This window comes from Lepidochelys kempii, chromosome 11, assembly GCF_965140285.1.
Source record: "Lepidochelys kempii isolate rLepKem1 chromosome 11, rLepKem1.hap1, whole genome shotgun sequence".
In the NCBI taxonomy this organism is placed as follows: Eukaryota; Metazoa; Chordata; order Testudines; family Cheloniidae; genus Lepidochelys; species Lepidochelys kempii.
In genome coordinates this window covers 28,007,636-28,023,776 of record NC_136390.1, presented here as the reverse complement: position 1 = coordinate 28,023,776, position 16,141 = coordinate 28,007,636, and the positions used below count along the sequence as shown (strand labels likewise).

The 16,141-nt window shown below is 39.2% G+C and overlaps 1 protein-coding gene across 1 annotated transcript in view; it reads left to right on the top strand.

Moving 5' to 3' along the window:
* Positions 1–16,141, top strand: part of NEB (nebulin) — a 194,842-nt gene that overhangs the window by 44,918 nt on the left and 133,783 nt on the right. Inside the window, exons 33-42 of the mRNA XM_073306879.2 lie at positions 547–753; positions 1,546–1,650; positions 1,816–1,923; positions 2,434–2,745; positions 4,151–4,357; positions 5,805–5,909; positions 6,946–7,053; positions 8,587–8,898; positions 9,043–9,249; positions 9,884–9,988. Of these exons, the coding sequence (XP_073162980.2) occupies positions 547–753; positions 1,546–1,650; positions 1,816–1,923; positions 2,434–2,745; positions 4,151–4,357; positions 5,805–5,909; positions 6,946–7,053; positions 8,587–8,898; positions 9,043–9,249; positions 9,884–9,988 (1,776 nt within the window). The remainder of the gene's footprint in view (positions 1–546; positions 754–1,545; positions 1,651–1,815; positions 1,924–2,433; positions 2,746–4,150; positions 4,358–5,804; positions 5,910–6,945; positions 7,054–8,586; positions 8,899–9,042; positions 9,250–9,883; positions 9,989–16,141) is intronic.

The following is a 16,141-nucleotide window of genomic DNA, read 5'->3' as shown; positions in this document are numbered from 1 at the left end:
TCTATTTTGTTGAAGGATCCTTTACATTTTGTGCCTCATCTCCATTTCTCCCCCCAAAAATACCTTTATTTTTCGCATCCTGATACTGTTTTAGAGCAGGTCCTGAAGTCCATTAAAGCTGATGAAAATTTTGCCTGAGCAGGGATTTGTACTATCAGGCCCTAAAGAAGAAATTGCTGAAGGGACAGAATTGCTGAGAGTAAATTAATTAAAAGTGTCAATAAGACATTTATTCTAAAAAAAAAATGATTATGCTAGCTCTCAGTTTTCCTACTTTATCCATCAAATTTTGCCCTTGAATGTGTGCATTTAGCTTCCAGTGGGAGTTCTGCATGTGAATCATAAAGAACAATTTAGCCTTATATTTTGAGTGATCTTTAGTTGCATCCTATATCTTTGAAAAACACGAGTGAGCACTGATCAATTTTGCTCATATTTTTCTTTCAACAATGACTAGGAAAAATTCAAAACCTTCATTTCTTTTTGTGTGTGGAAATTCTGATTTCTCTTACCCCCTTTAACTTCTCTGTTTATTTTGTAAAAAAGAATCTTTACAAAACAGACTTCAATAACTGGCTAAGAGGAGTTGGTTGGATGCCAATTCAGTCTTTGGCTGTGGAGAAGGTCAAGAAGGCTACAGAGATTCTCAGTGAAAAGAAATATCGCCAGCACCCAGACAAGCTAAAATATTCCATTACAACTGATGCAATGGAGCAGGTGCTGGCTAAACAGAATGCGCAGACCATGAATAAGGTGAGAATTTGCTCAGAGGAACCTGGGTTTCAGTATTAATGCCTCAGTCCTGTAAAGTTAAACTCACTGAAGTCACTGGGGTTCCATATAGGTGCATGGGTCTGCTTGGATGCATCACTTGGTCCTGCTTTGAGCAGGGGGTTGGACTAGATGACCTTCTGGGGTCCCTTCCAACCCTGATATTCTATGATTCTATGACTTTGTAGGACAGGGGCCTAAGACATTATGGAAGCATCATAGTTAAAGGTGTGCTGCAATTTGCATTAAGAGCAAGATTATAGCTCTATGTTCTGTTTGGGTGGTATTGTGTATCCTCCCCAGATGTACAGAACTTAAGCAACTGTTACTCTTTGTGTGTGGGAAATAATATTAGTAATGAGTGAACTGCAAAAGTTTTAGAATTCTGATTCAGCACTCCCTGAAATGGGGATTTTGCTCTGAAGCTCATCCAAAACATCTGGGACACAACCAGGACACCATCCCAAGTGGGTCATGGATGTGTAACTGAGCTCACAGAATAGGGAAAAACAATATGTACATTGAAAATCTTCAGGTACAGTCTGTTGCTTATGATAATATAATTTGCATAATTTATCATAGGATGTACAAAAGAAAGATGACGGAAATTGTCACTGTGCATTAGTTAGATTTTGTATAGGTTATCTGTAATACTTATGAAGTTTTGTGCTGCAGAGTCTTATTTGGCACATATGAGTAAAATGAAAAGAATCTCTTGTTTTATAATGAATTGCAATGCCTTTTTTTATATTAAATATCACTTTGGAATTGCAGAGGCTCTACACTGATAAATGGAACAAAGAGAAGACGAGCATTCATGTTATGCCGGACACTCCAGAAATTCTGCAGTCGAGGGTGAACCAGATCACCATGAGTGATGTAAGCTGTCATAATCAAGCAGGACATTCAGTGTCAGTTTAAAATGCACTCCTAAAGTGGTGCCCTTTACAGATCTAATTTTAAAATATTTAAATGCAGATGCAGGGTTATTAACATTTCCACCTTCATAACAAAAACTTTGTTCTCTTTTATGTTTTGGATTAGAAATTATACAGGGCTGGCTGGGAGGAAGAGAAGAAGAAGGGTTATGACATGCAGTCTGATGCTATCCCAATAAGGGCAGCCAAGGCCTCCAGAGACATCGCAAGTGATGTAAGTTCTATTTTTAGATTGCACTCAGGTAAAATTACGAAAGGGGTGTAAACTAAGAGGAATTCAGGCTACTTCACAGATAAAACATTTGGGCTGATTCCAACCCTAGAGGATATCTACTTCAATACTGGCTTTTGGAGCCTCCTGGACAATCTAGGTTTGAATTACATGCTTGGTGTGGTAAATCTTGGAACAGTTCTTGTTCTGAATATTTATTTCACAAGCCTCCAGTGGATCCTCTGAGATCTGTGTATTCTGTACCCCTTGCTCATTCTTGGCTTGGTCCTGCTGAGCACCATAGCCCCATGAATTCACTGGGTTACTTATCTGCTTAAACATATGCTTTAGTGCTTTGGTGGATCAGGGCCGTGGTGTTCAAAACGTTGCAGGGTTAAGCCCTCTGTGATAAGTCAAACCGAATGTTTTATACCTTTTTAAAAATAAATGCATGCTTAATAATGCATTCTTCTGTATTGAGTTTACCCTGATATGTTTATTTTCTGCTTTCAGTACAAATACAAACTAGCTTATGAACAGGCAAGAGGAAAGCATATTGGGTTCCGTAGCCTTGAGGATGATCCCAAGCTGGTGCACTTCATGAAGGTGGCTAAGATGCAGTCTGATCGTGAATATAAAAAGGACTATGAGAAGTCAAAGACGAGATTCCACACCCCAGTTGATATGTTCAGTGTAGTGGCAGCCAAGAAAGCACAGGAAGTGGCTACCAATACAAACTACAAGCACCTGATCCACCATTACAATGTTTTGCCTGATGCTATGAATCTTGAATTAGCCAAAAACATGATGCAGATACAGAGTGACGTAAGTGAAAGACTCTACAACCTTTGTGTTACCAATTAAGAAATATTTAGTTTATGGATAAATACCATAGGTTAAATCCTAGAGTTTTATAGATAAGCCAGTGCAATTGTATATTAAAACGTAGCAAGTATAAAAGAGCAGTCCATCAGTAATATGCACATTGTATTTCTTAGAATAATCTGAAATATTAAACTAAACTAGTTTATAAAGAATTTAGATGGGATCAGATGGCAAGTCTGCCCACTTTGTTTATATGCTTGTCACGTGTTTATAGCTTACAAGTCCCATTTGACTCAAGGAGTAATACTTGTGTGCAGCCCAAGCCAAGGAAAGCTTCACTAACAGAATCATCATACATTTTCCAAGAAATTATCCTTTCAGAAATTAGGGGAACCAAAGTTAGGCCCTATTGTGCCTCAGAGGGCTGTCTCCAATGTATAGTGCTACTTGGGGATACTCCTGAGGTGATGGAGCTTACACACTGTTTCCCAAGGCTTTGCCTAAAGACACAGTCTAGCCCCTTTTACTGAGAGGGGCTGATCCTGCCGCCCCATTTGTGTATGCTGTAGCTTCACAGAAGTAATTGGGATTGGAATTTTATATGGAATGTGTAGGAATATAGGATCACATTAGAACTGGGTGAATGATGGTTTTAATTTGAGTTGGGATATTAATGTGAACAAGAGGCCCAAAGCATGGAATAAAAAAGAATGAACCCATGAGGAAAGTTAGTTGTTGTGTTAAACTTGTAGTGACCCTTCAAACGACCAGTGTTATCTTATTCAAGGATTGGGCTAAAGAAATAGAAAGAAAACATAGTTATTGGTTATCATGTGCAGTAAACAATTGGCTGTATGAAAACCGCCTTCATCTGACCTGAGCTAAGTTCTGATAATTGGCAATGACATCACTTGCTTGTTAAAAGGGTATAAAAAAGTAAACTCTTAAAGACTACATTGCTAATACCTGCCTGAAGTTAACCAATATGAATCTGAACATCCTTGGCTTTAGCCCATTCGTAAGTATCTTGATCAAATGTTTACAAATGTTTTGTTACTGTTTGGATGTAGTAAATTGCTTATTAGTTAGGCTTTTAGGCAAGTTTAGAACAATTGTATAAATACCATTCGGCATTTGGATTTAATAAAGGAATTTATGACGAAATTAGTGTTGTGGTAATACCCTTCATAAGTAATAATTCCAACAGAATGCAAGAATGGGCCTTAATAAAACACACAGCACTGCTGTAAAAGGATGTAAACTTTGGATACAAAAAAATATTCCATTGTATTCATTTAAATGTGCATATGTTCAAAAACTCAAAGAAACACTAAACTTACTAACAAGTAGAAGGTAACCCAGAATTTTTCATGCATCAGGCTGATTTATTTCCTTCTCCTTACAGAATCAATACAAAGCTGACTATGATGAATTTCTGAAGGGTATGGGATGGATGCCAGTAGGCTCTCTGGAAGCTGAGAAGAATAAGAAAGCTATGGAAATTATAAGTGAGAAGAAATATCGCCAGCACCCAGACAAACTGAAGTATTCCAGTCTGATGGATTCTATGAACATGGTTCTAGCGACAAATAATGCAAAAATCATGGACAAAGTATGAAAATATTTGTCACAGTTCAGTTATGCATGCAGTGATAAAAAGACAAATTGGAGAGTTGTGTGAGCAAGTCTTTTTGAAATGATCAGTTCTGGCCACAGATGAAATATGCTGGATTCTCATTAACTTTATCCCCATAGGCCTTGACACAACCAAGGAAAAGCTGGCCACAATATGCTAAGAAATTCAGAAGGGAGCATATCTGAGGATTCCTTTTTGTTAGCACACCATGCTCACTGCAAGATGAAAGGTCAAATTTTCAAAAGCGCCAAAATGTCTTAGGAGCCTAAGTCCCAGTTCTAAAAGTACCTAAGTCAGTTTTGAAAATGGGACTTAGGCTCCTGAGTCACTTTGGCAGTTCTGAATAGTTTACCTGAATTATGTTACTGTGATCAGAAGCCACCGTGTAATATGAATGTACTTTATAGTTATAGTTTAACTTTTCACTGCTGATTCACGTACTGAGCTGCCATCATCCATTTAATAGAAATCAGCTCAGTACTAGAATGCCCTGTAATAGGTGTGGGACAAAATTAAATGGATCCTGGATCCACCAGTGTTTTAGGCCATCACACAGGCTCTTCTTAGACCCAGTTCCTCAGAATGAGCTCTTATCTACCTACTACTGAGATCTTGCCATTACTCTTAAGTTAGATAGCCGAGTCAGCGTGCCTCCTGACGGCTGTCAGCAATGAGCTGTGTGCAGAGCTATTGAATAACACTCTGACACTGAATAGCTTCTTTCTCTGGGTACAGAACCTGAGGATTCTGCTGGACTCTGTCACTAGATATGTTTGAACACATTTAGGAGGTTTCAGAGTAACAGCCGTGTTAGTCTGTATTCGCAAAAAGAAAAGGAGTACTTGTGGCACCTTAGAGACTAACCAATTTGGTGCCACAAGTACTCCTTTTTTTTCTACATTTAGGAGGTTAATCCTTCCTAGATGCACCAGGTATGGTCAGTAACTGTCAAGCAGGTATGTACTATGAGACTGATTCTTCTCTTCACTTATATACCAGTATAACTCCATTGACTCCAATGGAATTATTCTTGATTCACTATGCTGTAACTGAGAAGAGGATCAGGTGTGTTTGGGGCATTTTTTTAGCATGTCAGCAAACTTTGTCAGGTCCCATCACACAGGAGAGTTTATAATGCTGTAGTGTTAGGAAACCTCAGACTCAAATCTCTCATGTTTTGCTTTATCCTGCAGAGAGAAAGTAACTAGACATTACACTACAGCTGCATTTTCAAAATAATTAAAAAGAAGTAACATTTTAAATTAAAGGCCAAGTTCTGTCCTTGGATTCATACAGTGTGATGTGCATGCATTCTGGGGACCTAGTTGGCCCTTATAAAGAAAATGACTGTGATAATAATGTGCTATATTTGATTTCTCTGTTGAGATTGTAATTTGACTTCTTTTTTTATTCGCTCTTCCAGCACCGGTACACACAAGCATGGGAAGCTGACAAGACAAAAGTTCACATCATGCCAGATATTCCAGAGATTGCTTTGGCAAAAGCAAATGCATATAACATAAGCGATGTAAGTACTGCTACTCAGACTGGTTAATTGGCACTATCTTGCAGTTATCTAGTATTAGGAGTAATTAAAATGACAGTACAGGAGAACCTCGTTTATTCACCCTTCACTAATCCATAGTAATTTGCACTCAGCAAAGATTCCATAGCAGAAGCTATAATGAGTTGCCGCAGTGAAAAACAAAATATACAGCAGAATATTTAGGGTACATTATGAAATATTAACATAAATAATTAAAACGGGATTTGTAATTGTTAAAATAATAGTTTGGGTATCCTTGATTTTTTTTTTTGTTTTTCCTCCCTAATTTATAAAATTTAGCGCATAAGCCACGACAGTCTCCATTTTTCATGCAAATTCGCATGCCTCTACTGTATGTAATAGGCAACATTATGGGCCAGTTTCAACCTCGGACATCTAAATTTCACTGCTAAAACCTGCACATGTAAAATGAGGAATGGCATGTATAGATACCATCTTGTAATGCTGTATCCATCTGTTGTCTCTTGCTTTATACTTAGATTGTAAGCTCTTTGGGCAAGGACCATCTTTTTGTTCTGTGTTTGCACAGCATCTGGCACAATGGGGTCCTGGTTCATTATTGTGGCTCCTAGGCAGTTTGGTAATATAAATACATAAAGAAAGAAATAATGTGCACAAAAGTAGACATTTTTTATTGTATTTTTGAAATGGTGGCCTCTTCCTTATGGATGCAATTTGCACCTTCTAAATTTTCACTGATATTTTTGCCCTGGAAGAAACAAATCAGGGTCTTTTGCCCTTCTAGTTAGCTAGCTGCAGGTACAAATCAGACACTTAGAGATGCAAACACTCTGCGCTTAACTTTGAAATATTGCCGCTTTGAGTGCCTGAATGCCTTAAGACACTTGTTGTATGAGAGTTAAATATATGAGGACAGAACAGTGCTACTGAAAAGTCCTTGTTTCAAATGATCACATATATGGCATAATTTATTCTGTTTTTATATGCATTAGTGCATTTTAAAAAAGGAACATTCTCTTTTTTTTCCAATTCACAGAAAATGTACAAGCATTCCTTAGAAGAGTCTAGAAGGAAAGGGTATGACCTCAGAGCTGATGCTATCTCCATTAAAGCTGCCAAAGCTTCCAGAGACATTGCTAGTGATGTGAGTTTTTAAAAGAGGAAACTGTCTATTGTCAAATATTATGAAGCATTCATTTATCGACTTGATTCCATTTTGGATGCTGATGTTATGAATTCTCTTTATTTTTTATATTGTTTATAAATGTGTTTAATAAGTATAGCTTTTGTGACATTAAATTGGCTCACAGTGATCAAAGAGCAATTGCTTCATTAGGAAGATAGGGAGATACATAAGGAGTCAGTCTAGCATGGCTCTCATTCAGAAAACCAATTTTACCTGTATAGTACAAGTTGTTTGTCAAAGTGACTTTGCTGGGGCACTTTTTAAAGGTGACATTGTATATAGTAGCTGTATGCTTTAGTTTAGATATACATGTGTTACTCCTTAATTGCTGCATTATGGAGTTCAGATGTTAGCCTCACCAATATCTGAATGCAACAAAAGGCACTTTGTAATAAATTATGTTTGCTGCTAATACTACAATGGTAGGACCTGATTACTCAGCTGTTCCAAGTCTCTGTTTAGGTGACATTTGCACTGAAGTCAGGGGGGCAAATCCTACAGAGAAAACCAGTACAGGGTTTCACTGTGCAAAGGTGGGGTGGGAGCACAGAACTCAGGGTCCTCACAGAGGTTCCCTGAATACCACTATTCAGGCTTTGGGTCTAACAAGGACAAAATTAGCCTATGGAAGAGGGGAAGGGGAAGGCTTAAGGAGCTGATGCTTTGTTGATCCTCAAGTTCTTCCCCACAGCCTCAGAGTTGTAATAGACACTGCAGAGTGGATCTGCAGCTGCTTCATAGCCTGGGAGGAGGTTTCCTCCCTCCCAAACCCTCTCCAAGGAGCTCAGCAGCGCAGATCAGAGCCTGATACTGGGCCTGTGCACTCTGCTGACTAGGATTTAGGCCAATGGGAGTGTTGCTTGAGTATGGACTTAGTTTGGGTTTAAGGCTTTAATCCATTACACCGTTATTAAGAAAACAAAACTCAGAAACAGTGGGAAGCAGCTTCTAAGTTTAAAAACAATTGTTCAGTCTTGGAACTAAACATAACCACAGAGGTCATTTGATCTTCAAACTTGGGCCAAACTCCAGACCTGAGCTCAAAGTGTTAGTATAATAAAATCCAAATATTTTTCAAAGGGATGCCTCCTGCAAATTGGAACTTCCTTCGTTTCTTATCAATCTCTATCTTCTCATATTATGTGATGCCATGACAGTGAGATTCAATAACAGCTGCCCTCAGATGCTACCTGAGGCACTGCAGGTCATTATGAAGAAACATTCCTTTTCATGGAAAAGATGTTTAGGATAATTCTTTTTAAAATGTCCCTCATAAAGATCAAAGAGGTAGGACCCCTGAGTTTTTTCAAGGATTAGCATCAGATTAAGTAGAAAACGCTACGAGTGCTGTGTTTGCCCCAGTGATGTTTAAATAGCATATGTCTAATGGACAAGGATTTTTCTCAGAGGAAAGGTTGATTAATTATTTTCTCAGTTTGATTTGTTATAGGCAAGGTGGTTTTAAGGCCTTTTGTTTTGTTTTCTTCACAGTACAAATATAAATTAGGTTATGAAATGGATAAGGGGAAACTTGTAGGCTTCCGCAGCCTCCAGGATGATCCCAAACTAGTCCATTTTATGCAAGTGGCTAAGATGCAGTCTGATCGTGAGTACAGGAAAGCCTATGAGACCAGCAAGACCAGTTACCATACACCTGCTGATACATTAAGTATCAAGGCAGCGAAGGAGGCACAAGGTAATATAACCAACTCTAACTACAAACACCTGATCCACAAATATATCCTCCTACCAGATGCAGTTAATGTGGAACTGACCAGAAACATGAATCGGATTCAAAGTAATGTAAGTTACTGTTTTTTGTTGTGAATTGGCTACTGTCTATACTGTTTTTTCAGTTGTGTATGAAGATTTTTTTTTTGAAACAAGCATTTTTCAGTTGCTGAAGTTTGTAAAATGTGGTTTTCCTTTTTGTCTTCTGTTTTACAGAATAAGTACAAAGAGGACTACAATGAATGGTATAAAGGACTTGGTTGGAGCCCTGCTGGTTCTCTGGATGTGGAGAAATCTAAGAAAGCCACAGAAATTGCAAGTGACAGGAATTACCGCCAGCACCCAAGCCTTTTCCCCTTCACAAAACAGAGTGACTCCATGGACATGGTGCTAGCAAAACACAATGCAGATGTGATGAATCAGGTGAGTGAAAGTTGTGTATGTAAACGATCACTGTGTAATTCAGTATCTCTGCCTCTCTCCAACATTGCTTAAAACACATGCCTCCCTGGCAAACTTGCTTTGCCAAGATAATTAATTTCTTTTTAAGGTGTGAGAGAACAAGCCATTTTCAGATTTCTTTTACCAGATCCAAGCACCCAATTACTGGCTAAATAGTTCCTTCTCCCATTTTTCTCAGGGTTAGATCATGCCATTGTTACTTGTACAGTCTCAGTTATTCTCACTGGCATGATAGAAATGTTAATTTCTAATTCTGAGGTGTCGGAGGGGAACTATAAGCTTCCATAACAGCATTCAGAAGTCTAGCCAGTATGGGTCTCATCCTGCCCTCTTTACTAAGGAGAAACACTGTCTTTAAACAAATGACTGTGGAACAGGCTGATAGTCATTGCGAGAAATGCTCACTAAGGGCCTGATGAACTGACCTCAGTGGGAGCAAGAATGGATCCTAATTCACTTGAATTATGGATTAAGTCAGTAAAAATATATATAATCAGCAACTCCCTCTCTCTTTCTCGGTCCATAAACAAAGTACACACAGAGAGCTCTATCTATCATTCATATTAGCATATCTGGTACTCTTTTTTTCCTGTAGCATATGTACACTCAAGCTTGGGAGAAGGATAAACTTCAGCTTCATGTGATGCCAGATACACCTGATATTCTACAGGCCAGACAGAACATGGCAAATTACAGTCAGGTAAAGAGTTTTAAAATACTTTATAGTTCGTTTTTGAATATATTCATTCTGTTTTCCTCAATAAAAGGTGACCTGTTATTTAAGGGTAAATATTTGTTATGAACTAGAGGAAAATGAAAAATAGATGGGACTTGGACTCCTACGTCACTTAAGAGCTTCTGAAAATTTAATCCTAAACCTCTTGCTAAACATAAATATTCACCCTGTTCAGCAAGGTGAACTCAGAAAAAGGCTTACTGCATTCTTTATACCTCCCACAGAGATGTACCGGTTCCTTCATGGCCTCAGTCAGAGCAGGTTACAAATTCCTTGTTCTAAAATTCCAAACCCACTATGTGCAGGTTTCTCAACCCATCATCATGGACCCACTGGGCACTGTGATAGTCTGTCCCTTGAAATGTTTGAGCACTCCTCTGTGCAAAACCTCACCTTCATGCTGATTTCAGTTTTGCTGCCAGAACAATAAAGTCTCCACAGCAAACTGCTGTGTTTCTATCAGCTCCCTTTGTGTCTGTCTGTCTGTCTCCCTCTCTACTGGGTTCAAATATAACATACTGGCAATGAGGAATTTATATCCCATGAATATCCTCTGTTCCCACTGCCTGAAGAAGAAATAGCAGATAATATACGTATAAAATGGGAAAAGTTCACCTGGAGGGACCAGATGACCGACTGCTGCTTTTTGGTGCTGGGGCAGTGTGAGCCAGCTAGCTAGAGAGAGGGAAGTAGGCAAATAAAGACAGAACAAAGGATCTGGGTTGCAGTTACTGCTTGAGCTGTCCAAACAGAGCAGTGACGGGAATGCAAGCAGCCATTTTGGCTTACCACGTGCAAGAAGGCTTTAGCCTGCACTGAGGGTCTTCAGCCAGCAGAGGGAGCTGAAAGGAAGAAGTCTGCGTTCTACAGTAAGCACACAGCGAGTAAAGGGAAATCAAGGGCAGATAGTGCACAGTTTAGAAAAGGGGGAATTTCACTGTGGCAGAGAGGATGTCCAGAAGGCATGAAGTGCAACAGTAGATCAGAGTAAAATGGCAACTTTTCTGGGCAATGTTGGTGAGTCTGATGAAAACCACAAATCATGAATGTACCTTGAATGTTTTGAGCAATTTATTGCTTGCAACACCATTCCAGACAGACAAACGGTTTCAAACTTGCTGACAGTGATGGGTCCAAAGGCATATAGACTGCTGCATCACCTGTTGTGTCCAACAGGGCCTGGAACTTCCACATATGCTGCAACAGGAACACTTTTCTCCTATCCCGTTGATGATAGCAGAATAATACCAGTTCCATCAGTGACATCAGAGAAGTGGAGAATTGAGAGCACAGTTTGCTGCTGCTCTGACGAAGTTGTTGGGGTATTGTCAGTTTGATGCCCTGTGTGACCAGTTTGTCTCTGGATTCTGTAATGATGAGATCCAGAAAAAGTTAGTGTCTATGTCAGCACTTACCTTCAAAAAGGCTGTTGAAGTAGCTATTGTCATGGATACTGCAGAGAAGGATTCTCTGGACTTCAGTGTGAACCAAGATGATCACGTCCTGCATTGGCAAGACAAAGGACCATGGGAATATAAGAAATTTACATGTGGCCATTGTGCACAAACTACACACACTGAGAAGGATTGTGAACATGCCTGGTTACCTGCAGGAAGTGCCAGAAGAAAGGACAAATTGCCATGGCCTGTTGCACAGTTCAATGACTGGCAACCCAGAGTAACCTTCAATCTAAGAAGACACCTGTGAAGATTGAACCTCAGAAAGGACAGAAGTTGGAAATTCATAATGTGGATAAAGACAAGAGTTCTAGTGACACTGATCAAGACCTAGCCCTACACATGTTATCAGAAGCTGGAGTAAAAAATGGCATCTTGGTTACTCCCTTGATTGAAGGTGTTCCTGCAAGAATGGAACTTGAAACTAGAGCTGCCATCTCACTGATTTCTGCATCTGCCTATCACCAGATATTGTCACATGCTCCTCTGGAAGAAACCACCACGGTTTTGAAGCCTTATGCTGGAGAAAAGTTGGTAATAGAAGGGTTATTCCAGGTGACAGTTAAACTAGATGGACAATCAGTTTTTTTACTCTTATATGTAATCAAAGGAAAGTTATCACCATTATTTGGCAGATCTTGGCTTGAGACGCTTAAGGAAAATTGGACTGAGATCAAGGTTATCATGAAAGCACCTCAGAGTCTTCAAGAAATACTGGACAGACACTCCAAAGTCTTTGAACAAGACCTTGGACAGATGAGCAATGTGTCAGTGAAGCTCACTATTAAGTCTGATAGACAGCCAAAATATTGCAAGCCCAGAGTTGTGCCTTATACTCTGAAGTCTCTGGTAGAAGCTGATATGGAACATTTAGTGAACACTGGAGTCTTATCAGTTTCATGTTCAGACCAGTCCACAACCTTGTATTGAAGATTTGTTTTCTATTCTTAGTGGAGGACTGTGTTTCAGTAAATTGGATTTGCTCAATGCATACCTACAAATAGAGATTGATCCAACATCTCTCAAATATCTCACAATCAACATGCAAAAAGGCTTATTTTGTTGTAACAGGTTGCCTTTCAGTAGCACACTGATACTTGTCCTATCCCAGAAAGCTATCGATGAGATTCTGAAGGGACTAAACAAAGTTCAGTGCTATTTGGATGACACCCTTGTTACATGAAAGGATCCGGAGAATCATGTTCAAAATTTGGATGTTGTCTTGCAGTGTTTGGAAGGCCATGGACTGAGAGTATGTCAAGACAAATGTGAGTTTTCAAACCTTCAGTTGAATACCTTGGACAAGCAATTGATACCACAGGCTTAAGGAATCACCAGAGAAAGAGAAGGTGGTTTTTCACGCACCACTCCAGAGAATGTGTCACAGTTACATTCATTCTTAGGGCTGCTTAACTATTAATCTGCCTAATCTGGTGACAGTATTGGCACCTTTACATGAAGTGTTACAAGCAAAGAAAAAATGGAAGTGGACTCTGTGTGTGTGTGTGTTTAAGGAAGCTAAGAAACTGTTGAATTAGGTGAAGTTCTTACTCACTTTGATGCCTCACTATTATTGCAATTGGCTTGTAATGCTTCACTGTCTGGAGTATATGAGTTCTTTCCCTATATTTTTCCTGATGGCATGGAGAAACCAATTGCCTTTGCTTCACTATCGCTTACTATGCTTGAGAAGAACTATGTACAAATAGAGCAAGAAGCTCTTAGCATTATCTTCAGAATTCGGAAGTTCCATATCTATCTGTTTGGTAGATATTTTTACCTTGCTGATGGATCATCTCCTGTCACCTTCAATTTTTGCACCTAAACATGGAATTCCATCATTAGTTGCTGCTCGGATGCAACGGTGGTCATTGCTACTTTCAGCTCATTCCTATACTATTCAGTTCTGTAAAGGAGCTCAGCATGGGAATGCTGATGGGCTGCCATGCCTAAGCTCCCATTAGCCCAAAGAAACATCAGATGAAATGTTTTATCTCAATTTGATGGAGAGGTTACCCATCACTAGCACAGATATCAACACAAATCCGCTAAAGGATGATGTGCTTTCTCTTGTGAAGGGAATGGTATTACAAGGAACAGTGTTAGATCATAAGAATCCCCAGTTTTATATCTGAATCACAACTGCATCTTATGCAGAATAAGAGTGATCATTCCGGAATCACTTCACTCTCTGGTTTTCGAAGCTCTTTGTGATTTTTGGCATTGTATGAGTGAAGGTTTGATGACAAAGATATTGAGAGGAAAGAGAAGTGCTATAGTACGTGTCAGTAAATTCAGCATGATCCTGGCCCAGCTTGTTTACACCTTTGGTGTAAACTCATGAGCCTCAGACTCATTGGACACATATTCTCATGGACTTTGCCAGACCTTTAGTCACAGTCAATGCCTATTCAAACTGGCCAGAGATTTTTAGAATGATTTCTACCACAGCTACCAAACCCATTGGACATCTCTGGATGTTTAGCCAATTTGGCTTACTAGAACAGTTGGTGATTGACAACAGACTTCAATTTTGCTCTGAAGAATTTCAGAGGTTCCTAGCTTCAAATGGAATTCAGCACATATGTTCTGCTCCATTGCATCCTGCTACAAATGGACTTGCAGACTGGTTTTACAGTCATGTAAAGCCTGCTTAAGAGCTAACAAGTCTATTTAGAGTCATCAGCAGAAACTGGACAATTTCTTCCTTGTCTACAGGAACACAACATGTGCTACTACCCAGAAGTCAACTGCAACTCTTTTCTGGAAGTGATCTTTGTGTACCTGTTGGGACCTGCTACATCCTGATGTTGCCTCCTGTGTAGCCAAATCCCAATGAATGCAAATTGATTAATGATGTGAGACTCATCATTTTTTTTCAAGTAGGAGACACAGTGTGGACTGACAACTACAGTTGTGGAGTGAAATGTGTATCTGGAGAACTTGTAAAATGCACAGGACTTGTTTTGTATGTGGTAAAACTGTCTGGTGGTATTTTATGGAAATGATCTATGGATCAGTTGCAGCCTTGACAAGTACTGAAGTCTGGAGATGTTCCAGTAGGACTTTCTGTTCCTCCTTTCAAACCTCCTTCCATTACAACTCCTAATGCCAACAGTTTGGTGGAAGAAACTTTGGTACCAGATCCAGCTGATTCCTTACCCCGAACTGTTCCTGTTGTCAAGGGCACTGCAACACCCTTGTAACCATATTATCCCAAGAGAGTGTGAAAAACAGTTGTATGCCTGAAGTTATATATTGTTTAGTTAGTGAGTTATTATTCCAGAGCAGAGTAATCCCTTGCAATTTGAGAGTCTGTGGTAGTCCACCCGTAACTTTTATTTAGGTTATATAGTATTTCATGTTAGCCATGTAAATGATGATGTATATAAATTTGGGAAGTTTTTTAAAGTAGGGTGGAGAATGTGATGTTCTGCCTCTTTTAATGTTTAGCATTCCCAGTGCAAAGCCTCACCTTAGTGTTGGTTTCAGTTTTACTGCCAGAACAATAAAATCTCTGTAGCAGACAGCTGTGTTTCTTTCAGCTCCCTTTGTGTCTGTCTCTCTCCTTCTCTGCTGAGTCAAAATATAACAGGCACATAGAATACGAAGCATTTACAGTTGTTTCCACCTTTCTTTCAGACTGTCTTTCTTAATTTTCCTTCTAAATATAGGATAGTGACAGTCTGTGCTAGAGATTTTTCATAAACTAATTTGTTTTTGCTTTCTATGGATGGTTAGAGGCAGGTCTATTACCTCCAAGTGCCAAGTGTTTAAATTATATGTGCATAGTTCAACTGGATTGCCTTTTTTAGAGCTACAGTACATCCTCATTAATAGGAAATTTGCAAATCCATACCCAATATTGGTAGTTACTTCAGTTCCACTCCAGTGGCCAAACTTCCCAGCAAAGTATTAGTGAGTGAGGAAGGTTGATCTGGTGTTTAGGGCACTAGACTAGAAGTTGGGAAGCCTGGGTTCAAATCTCTGCCCCATCACAGACTTTCTGTGTGGTTTTGGACATCTCAATTAGCCTGTCCACCTCATTTCCCTCTATGTAAAATGGGGATAATAGCACTTTCCTACCTTACTGGGGTGTTGTGAAGATAAATACATTAAAGATTTTGAGGCATTATGATACTGGGGACTTGCATAGAAGTATGCAAGATAGAGAATGAAGTCTCACATTACTCAGGTTTCTTGGACCTGATCCTCAGCTGGGGTAAATCAGCGTATGTTCTCTTAGATGGAGCGCCACATGACAGTGGACATCAGCTGAGGACATTGGCCTGTTAGTTTTTACAAATTATCCAACAATACAGAACATACTCGTGTGTTATGAAACTTTAGGATAAATAATCAAAACTAAACTGAACAAAGTATATTTTGCGTGTCTCATCCTTGCTTTTGGACTGTTTCATTCTCAGGGTGCATCCAGTTCTGTTAGCCTCGCAAAGAAAGAACTAACTGAACTCTGATTTTTAAATTGGTATGATAGATGGGGATCAAATTCTTTCCTGTTGTAATATCATTTAGTTCGGTAGAGTGACAAAGGGAATGAACTAATCTCTAAATATTAATGATTCCTTATGTAAGAACAAGCCCTACAAACAGATTATTTGTAATCTAGTAAGCACTTGTGAAAAAAACCTATAATGTA